At 40.7% G+C, this 9,611-nt stretch overlaps 1 protein-coding gene across 1 annotated transcript; it reads left to right on the top strand.

Annotated features, from left to right (window-relative positions):
* The first annotated feature begins 3,021 nt into the window (after window positions 1-3,021).
* Window positions 3,022-7,155, top strand: LOC149813348 (BAHD acyltransferase DCR-like). The gene is made up of 3 exons (XM_089992222.1): window positions 3,022-3,488; window positions 4,907-5,364; window positions 6,503-7,155. The coding sequence occupies exons 1-3, from the start codon at window positions 3,045-3,047 to the stop codon at window positions 6,948-6,950; spliced, it is 1,350 nt and encodes a 449-aa protein (XP_089848348.1). The 5' UTR covers window positions 3,022-3,044; the 3' UTR covers window positions 6,951-7,155.
* Window positions 7,156-9,611: the final 2,456 nt, after the last annotated feature.

Below are 9,611 nucleotides of genomic sequence, written 5' to 3'. Positions count from 1 at the left end.
GTATATCTTCATCTAAATCAATAATTTTCTACACTAAATTATCAAAATATATTTAATAACACTTCTTTTATGGATTAATTTATTTATCAAACTATAGTTAGATAATATATTTACATAAGCTGCTTCATGCAACATCATCTTCTCATCGTCTGAGTCCTTCTTCCATGAGTTATGAGTGAGTATGGCCCACTCCCTGATGATGCGTGAAAGTTTCCTAGAAAATACAAAGTAGCCCTCGCCGACAACTTCTTATGTCCCAAGCTTGATAGCTACTAACATTTTTCGTTACTTGATTTGCTTTTAGTGGGCTACACATTTGTTCTTCTCATGTTTACGCTAAAAAAATTTTGTAATTACTAATTTGTAGTAAGAAATAAATTAAATATTAAAAAGAATGACAATAATAAATTTTTAATTATAATAAAGAAATACTTAATTAATATTGACCTAAGGCCATCATGAACGACTATGGAGCTGCAGTGAGCTATGGTGTGTGGGGGTCACCTCTTCCTCCCTTAAAGTATCACACACTTGTGATCTGAAATCGATCCCGACTAGGTGTTCACCTTGGCTGACAGGTGGTGAACCAATCATAAGGGAGGAAGAACACCTACATCATCATCGTGAATATGTAGACATCTATAGCAAATAATATTATATTAGACTACACTGTACAAAATTGAATGATACAATAATATTCACTATCATACAAGAATAACATTAAATTTGATATATATTACAAAGAACCGATTCACAAATTACAGATATATTAACTGAACGACAACAACAAGATCATAGAGTTAAGATAGCACACAAATATAAACAAGTGTTATATACATTTTTGAACTCGTTCTCAAAAGAAAAAAGAAATACAATGCACTTACATTATAATTTCTTTATGAGCGTAGATGCTTTGTCAACTCTTCAATAGGTAGATATTCAATTGCACTTATATCAATTTTTAGGCTTAGCCATGAGTTTTTCAATCAATTAGGACTTTCTGACAACACAAAGTCTTTCTTCTATGCTTGTAATAGAAACATGATGCAACGTTTATGAATTCCAAAATAACACATGTGACCTACTAAGGCCTACGTATCAAAAGATCAACCAAATTCATCTAAGAGTAACAAATCACAAAAATTCTAAACTAAGTTCAATCTCCATTCAAAACATAAGCACATAGGCATATAATCATTCATTTCAAAAAATATATTTAAAAACGTAATTAGCATATAGCATTCTATCAAGGATTCATAAAGTGCAAATAAAAAAAAATTGTAACTAGAGTCAATATAGCATGCATATTGTAGAATTTAATTCATCTCCAAAAAGTTAAACTCAAATCCACAACAAACATAATTTAACAAGTACGCGGCAAACCTACTTTACAAGAACTGATTGATTGTTGTGGATTTGAGTTGTCAGTTGAAAGCCATTTATACCTTATTTGCCTAATTTAACAAGTCGGGCTGGGTTCCCTTAACAAACAAGGATCAAGCTGAGCTTGGTGTTGATCGAGCTCATGGCAGCGACAACAGTGCTGCTTAGAGGACCGGGAAGGCATGACTGTGTAGGTGGCACCGCCATGAGGTAGGATCCTGGCCCCACTGCACCCAAGGTGGTGCAGCGCGTGGCTGGGCCACACCTACCGTGGGCAACCCAGGCACCCAAGCTTGGGTGGCCTCCTATCGGTCCCTTCCAACTGGCCGATGGCAGCAAGAAGAAGAAATCAAAAGAGGAAGGAGAAGATAGGGGAGGAAGAAGGATGAAGGAGGGGCTCACTTGAGCTTATCACAGTGCCGGCATTCCTGTTGGCTGTGGCGCACGAATTAAGGAGCGAGAGTAGAGAGAGAGAGAGAGAGAGAGAGAGAGAGAGAGAGAGAGAGAGAGAGAGAGAGAGAGTGGTGGTCGGAGGTCGTGTAGAGAGAGGGAGGAGTCGGGAGGTCTTCGTTCCTTTTTTTTAAAAGAAAACCCCCAGCAGAGGGTTTAAATAAGATATGGGGAGTGAGGGTGAGAGGGTGAGGGTGAGGGTTTGGGTCCAGATTCGAGTTATATTCAGTCGGATCCAACCTGAATCCAATATATATATGTGTTTTTTTGAAAAATTGAGTCTTTACAATGAGAGTCTACACATTTTTGAAACTTAGACTCTTGAAAGTCTTGATCGAGATAGGCATTCTTGAGAGAGTCCCACGATTGAGAGTCTTGGAAGAGCCAACTATGTGAGAGTCCTTGATCACCCACCATCTTTGGCTTTACTACAACACCATCAAAGATGGTGATTAGGGCTGGTAAACGAGCTGAATGAACGAGCTTGGCTTGTTAAGGGTGCACTCTTGCGGAGCTTGTTAGCTCATCATAAGACTAGATGAGCTTTGCGAGCCTATCATGAGCTAGCTCATTTTTTTTAAAAAGTTATTTTTAAAGTATTTTCAAAGCTTAATAATATATAAAACAACATATAACCTTTATATAATACATGCATAAAACATATACAATATATATAAAACAAGACGAGCTTGCCATGTTCATGCTGGGCTCATTTACCTAAACGAGTTGGCTAGTATCTCGGTTTGGCAAGCCCAGCTTCTTACGAGTCTAGTCAAATGACGAGCTGGTTTCCAGCGCTAATGGTGGGTTATCAGGTATAAAAACACACTAACAATGTGATTGATAGCGCTGACAAAAATATCCAGACGTGGGTGGGTCTCTCTTACACGCTATCAAACACGTTAAACTTATAGGATGTCAAATCAGCTGTTCTTCAGCTCTCTAAACTTGTGAGATGAATCTTCATTTTACGAGTGGATAAAAAAAAAAGAAAGGAACCGCCACAATGAAGCTCCTCCGCGTCCGCACATGAACCGATTTAATGCCTCCCAACCAACGTCTCAGACTCTCTATAAATACGGCGGCGAGCACCACCACCACCCCACCCATCCACCCACCCACCCACCCACCCACAGTACCTTTCCTCCCCTTCATTATACTCTCATTCCCCTTCTTCCCTACAACTAACAAGTCCACAACCCTACCCATCCATGGCTCCCATGGTGATCACCAGAAAGAAGAAGTGCGTTGTCGTCCCCACCGTGAAGGCGGAGAAGGAGGTGTGCCCTTTGCTCACCTTCGATCTCCCCTACTTGACCTTGTACTACAACCAGAAGGTCTTGCTGTACAGTGGGGGAGGAGGAGGAGCAGGAGCAGGAGAGGAGTTCGAGAAGGCGGTGGTGGCGCTGGAGACGGGCCTGGCCGAGGTCTTGGGATACTTCTACCCGCTCGCTGGCAGGCTCAGGAAGGACGCCGAGGGGGTGCTGGAGGTGGACTGCAACGATAAGGGCGTCGAGTTCGTCGTCGCTGCCGCCGAGGACCTCGAGCTTGCCGAGCTCGCCGCCGCAGATGCCTCGCCGATCCTCCAGGACATTGTGCCGTACACCGGAGTACAGAACTCCGAGGGGTTCGACCTCCCGCTGCTCGCAGTTCAGGTAAGTGCCTCCGTGCTCTCTCAGTGCCAATACTGTAAATGGTATTTTGGTCATTTTATCATCGACACCACAAAGCGTATCTTAACAAAAACGTATGATGCTATCCTAGCCGTCCAATCAAATGCATCTTAAGGGTGCGGATCAGCTCACGTCCTCGCCTGTTTCTTGTGTATGATCGAGCCGTCTCTGTCACAACTCACAAGGACACGTTCAACTGGACACGAAATGCACATTTTTTTTTTGTTATATTCAGGATAGTATATAAGAAGTGTCCATGTGACATAAGTAGCCTATGAGAGGAGATCCACTGATCCCCTTCACCGGGGCCGAATACCTTTGGCCTGATCCTAGATATGCTAGGGCAGGGATGCAAGATTTTAGGGTTACAAATGGGTGGTCTGATCCAGGAATAGCAATTTGCAAAATTTGACTGCGGTTATAGATCCAAACCGACCCAACTCCCCAATGTATTTTGAGATCTGAAACCCGACCCATTTGCATTACTACTACAAGGTTCTCCCAGTGTCTGCCTACGTGACACGGGTCAATCAATCACATGAATTGGCTTGTATCACATGGGCAGACACTTGAGCAGGCCCTGGATGCCGTTCAAATCTGCTATCTTAGCTATCACCCAGATGCATTTGATTGGATGGCCAGGATGTTAGGTGCCATCCATTATGGTCATTAAGTGGAAAACTTCCTCATACACTAAATTTTAGCCTTTTTTTCCTGAAAATGCTAAAAGGATGGGAAAGTTGCAGGTTCTTCAAGAGAGTTTTTTTTTGGTCGTTTTAGAATATAATATAAAATGCAAGTTTGATGGGTGTGTTGATCATTTTGGTTAAATATTAATTGCTTTTATTTAATTCTCCAGGGTGCTTTAGTCATTTGCCTTCCCACAAGGCATTAATACCACCGAATTCGGGAAAGGCTGTTTGGTCATTACAGACTTTATTTTTCCGCTTACTTCCCTCCATGACATTTATTGTGTACGAGGACACGAAATGGCCAAAATGCCCTTTATATTTTAAAATGTCCAAAACAACCCTGAAATTTATACTCGATTTTTTAGTTAAATTGGACCTACTTAAACTGAGGCAAGTATGAAAAGCTAGTTACCAACTCCGCCTATCTGGTAGGAGCAGCTAGTGCACGTCACCTTGTGTTTGGACATTACCTGTTCAAAACCCAATGGTGTAAATGCATAACTGTTAGGGGTCTGCCTAACCCTAGCTTACAACAACAACTACGCCTTCATCCCAAAACAATTGGGGTCGGCGATATGAACCAACAAAGAAAATCATTATGGGTCTGCCTAACCCTAGCTTGCCTTTAAAAAAAAAAAGTATGAAAAGCTTAGTTGTCTCTGAACTAGGAATTCACAGATGTAAAAATGTGTGTGTGAATTTGTGAAGGTGACAAAGCTGAAGGATGGAATGGCACTAGGCTGTGCATTTAACCATGTCGTACTAGATGGCCACTCAACATGGCACTTCATGAGCTCATGGGCTGAGCTAGCCAGGGGCTCAGCCACAATCTCACTCCTCCCCCTCCACGATCGCACCAAGGCTCGAAACACGCGGGTGAAGCTTGACCTCCCACCGTGCGCACCTCATGTCGCAAACGGGGATGAGCCCATCCACCGGAACGGCGAGGTCAAACCATCCCCCACACCTGTGAGAGAGAAGATCTTCCATTTCACCGAGGAAGCGGTCAGCAAGATCAAGGCTGCAGTCAACGCGCACCTCGGACCGGACCAGAAGCCCTTCTCAACCTTTCAGGCACTCGGCACGCACGTGTGGCACTCCGTCATTCGTGCTCGGGAGCTGCCCCCAGACTCGTACACCGTGTTCACACTCTTCATCGATTGCAGGTAGGGATGCCAAAGTACAGGTTTGGATCATACTCCAAAAGATGAAAATCCATTTAGTCAGATTTGGTAAGATCCTTTCATATCCCATTAACTGATTAGCACAACCACAAATATCAAAGAAAATTTGAATTTACCATGCCAATTTCACTTAATGTGATGTTCATGATAAAATTATAATAACATTCAATTTATTGTCTTTTCTCAATATTGTAATTTTGCTGTGAATTTATCTTAATTGTCTATTTTTTTCTATTACAAAAAATTCCAAATAAGCGCCCATATTTTTACCCTATATTTAAAAACGAGATCCATTGAGAACATAGTAAAAAATGTACCTGAAGTTAATTTCAAGATTAAGATGCGTATGAAAATGCCTTTTTGATCTTGCCTTTTTTTTTTCTTTACTTTCTGTCTGTTTTTAGAATCAGCCAAGACTTTTTGATATTTTGACAAGAAAATATTTTTTAACGAAACAAGATTTTTGCCCAACAAAATTTCATAAATGATTTTGTGACTATACTAACTAGATTAAATAAGCAGGTATGATGTGGGCCTCAAATCCAAATCCCCATAGCAGGCATTATATTTATGTTTGGATTTGCTGAAGGAGAATTATCATGGAACCAAATCACCAATCCAAAGAATTTTCTTTTGATATATTATGGGGTGAGTCACTAGAATGTGAAAACTGAAATATGAAAACTAGAAATATGGGCATTTCCAACACCTTTTTTTTTTTTTTGCAAATCCAACCATTTGGATGTGCTTGGCATGGTGAATTTGCTAGAAATCAACCATTGAATCTTGTATTTTCGATGAAAAAATGTGATTTTGAATGTTTGAATATTTATGAAGATTACAAGATATTGATTTTAAATCTTTAAAAAAATCTTGCTTATGCATCAAAATAGGATGATTCAAGAGCAGGTTCTTATAAAACCAAACATGTAGATCACATCGGTACGGTTAGATTCAAGAGAATAGAACAAAAAATTTATGAAAATCGCTGTTCACGCAATAGTTCTCATATTTTTAGTGACTCATTATGGGGTTATCCAATTATGCTGTATCAAACTAAATCAGATTTGACTTTTACATAAATGGGATCCAAATCTAAACAATTTGCACCTCTATGTAGGAAGAGGTTGGAGCCACCAATGCCTGACAACTACTTTGGCAATTTGATTCAAGGGATCTACACAGTTACTGTTAGTGGTATGCTGCTGGCCCAGCCCCCCGAATACGCAGCGGGTCTGCTCCAACAGTTGATCAGTTCCCACAATGCGGCGGCGATCAATGCAAAGTCGGCTGAGTGGGAGAAGGCACCGAAGCTCTGCAACTTCAAGGATGCAGGGATCAACTGTGTGGCCGTTGGGAGCTCACCGAGGTTCAAGGTCTACAACGTAGACTTCGGTTGGGGCTCGCCTGATTCGGTTCGGAGCGGGTCCAACAACAAGTTCGATGGCATGATGTACTTGTATGCTGGAAAGGAAGGGGGCAAGAGTGTGGACGCAGAGATCACTCTGGAGGCTGAGACAATGAAGAAGTTGGAGAGTGATGAGCAGTTCCTTACAAGGAGTGTTTGAATCAAATTCAAAAGCAGTTGGGGGCTTGTTTGTTTTTTCTTTTCCTTTATATTCTGCTTTGGAATTTGGTAGTGTACTTATCACTATGATTACCTCCTTTTAGAGTTGCCCCCTCTTTTATTTGTTTGTATGTGTTTGTTCCTCAATGTTGGTGAAGAACAATTTAAGAAGTTACACATTAATTATTTGAACTATTTTAATTAAACATGTGTGTAAGGGGGCGGGGGGCGCTGGGCTTTATAAAACAGTATAATTAGATCTTAATTTGATATAGTTATTTTTTTTTAGGGTTTGATATTTTTATGATAAACTTTCTTAATTAGATGTGATATGACAATGATTAAATTATTTATATATATAAAATATCAATTTTTATTTTTTTTCTCAAAATATTGAAAATGTAAACATTTTTTTGTTTTTAGTTTTTAGACTCAATCTGATATTTTAGATTTTAAATATTTTTTTATGTTATGGTATTTGGATCAAATTTGAGATCCATATTCGGGGCAAAAATTCATAAGAAATTTGTTAAAACATATAAAATGGTGGGTGAATCAAGTCATACAATTAAAAACAAAGTAATCTGACACATTATCCATGACTGTCCAAGTTGTTTGCACATCCTCATTAGTACTGTTGTTGCAGCATAAACAAAACGAGTGTTATGTTGGTTTTGTTTGTTCATTTCATCCAATCCTGAACAAGCCATCAAACAAACCCATAAGGACTACATGAATCAGACCCTGGTAAAATAATATTTTTATTATTTTTACATTGAAAATTTGTGGATCTTAATTGAAACTCGGGTCTCATATAAAATTTCACAAACCATTCTAATAGGGTCTTCTTATTTATCACCAAACCCTGACCCCATAGGGTTTGGTTCGGGTCGGTTCTGGGTCAAACCCGCCCCGTTGACACCCCTAGACACATAGGATCTCAATATATAAGCCTCGGCCTAGTTTATTAAATTTGAAACCAAACGCAAGTCTTGCCCCAGTTCGGTGGCTCTTCACTATTGTTCAATGTAAAGAAATATGACAAAAATCAACATTTTACCAGCTTTGGTTTGGGAACATGGTTTCCAACATTTGAGGCATATGGTTTTCAGCATTTTAACTTCAAAAACACTAGGGCTGTTAAAGATTTCTACAGTAAGGGTAAGTTGTTTAGAAGGATTAACTCAACCCACATTGTTATGATTCCTAAGATCCAAGGTGTTACTTCTCTTAGTGATTTCCGGCCAATATCTCTTTGAATTTTTGTTTCTAAAATAATCATTAGGATTATGGTTTGCCTTATGCGGAAGATTTTTGTAAGAGGGATTTCTATTAATCAAGATGCCTTTGTGTTGGGAAGAAGCATCAAAGAAACTGCATGCCTCATTTGGGACAGACAGGGATGGAGGACACGAAACTAGAAATGAACTGAGGATGAAAGTTAAAATCAAAATCCGTGTAGGGATGGAAGGTAAAATTTTGAGACAGGGCAGGGCTGGAGAGCTTATCCGCCAAACTTGCCCCGGGGTCCACTGACATCTCTAAGTCGTGGAAGCAGATCAGGTCATGCTGAACATGAGCATTTTTGGTCATGCCGACATCGTGGCCATCCGATTTGCATTTTAAAAAGCTCAAAAGTCAACAAAACCACGTGGCATTCATCCAAAATGCAAACAGACGGCCACGATGTGGGCATGAGCAAAAAACGCTCATGTTCAGCATGACCTGATCTGCTTCCCAAGTCCCCCGTGTCTTTGTTTTAAAATGGACATATATAATGCCTATGATAGAGTTGATTGGGAATTTCTATAGAATGCTCTTAACAGTCTCTATTGCTATGCTTATTATAATGGGGTGCAAGGGGACTGATTCCATGTTTAAAGGGGATTGCCGCAAGGTGAACCTCTCTCACCTTATCTTTTCATAATTGTGATTGAACATTTTACTAGGTGGTTGGCAGATGTTATTAATGAGGGTGCTGTTAAGACTCAAAATTCCTGCATGTACTGCTCAAATTGGCTCTCTTTTCTTTGTCCATGATGCATTGCTATTTTGTGATGCCCATCCTAGGGGTGGCAATCGGGTCGGGTTGGCGGGTTGTGTCAGTGGGTCGTGTCGGCGGGTCAGCATACCTCAACATGAACCCGACCCATTTATTAAACGGGTCAGCTGTGGCAAACATGAACCCGACCCGTTTATTAAACGGGTCAGCTGTGGCAAACATGAACCCGACCCATTTATTAAACGGGTAACCCGACATGACCCGATTAACATGTTTAATAAACGGGTTGGGTCTGGTAAACGGGTTGGCGGGTCGGGTTCGTGAACCCTGACCAGGGAATCCAGGTAAAGCTATAGGTTTTGATGTAACTAGGGAGGGGATAGAAGAAATGGCACACCAAATGAGAGAAGGGGGGGAGATGGATGAACGTGGGTAATAGACCACCACTTAAAGTCACAGGACAGGAGGGACCAAAAGGTCCAAAACAATAACATATTCTATGAAAGGTAAAAAGGTAAGAAGTAGGACTGTAGGAGGACATAATCATCCAAAGGAGATGAGCAGGGAGTATACAGTGGGGTGGGGACCACTAGGTCCGATCGGACAGTCAAAGGACATAGGAGAGGGTGTCTCTTTGTGGGACTTTATGTCAGACCTGGT

Source organism: Nuphar pumila, chromosome 16 (assembly GCF_984573655.1).
Source record: "Nuphar pumila chromosome 16, dmNupPumi1.hap1.1, whole genome shotgun sequence".
NCBI lineage: Eukaryota > Viridiplantae > Streptophyta > Magnoliopsida > Nymphaeales > Nymphaeaceae > Nuphar > Nuphar pumila.
This window is presented reverse-complemented; position numbering and strand designations above follow the sequence as displayed.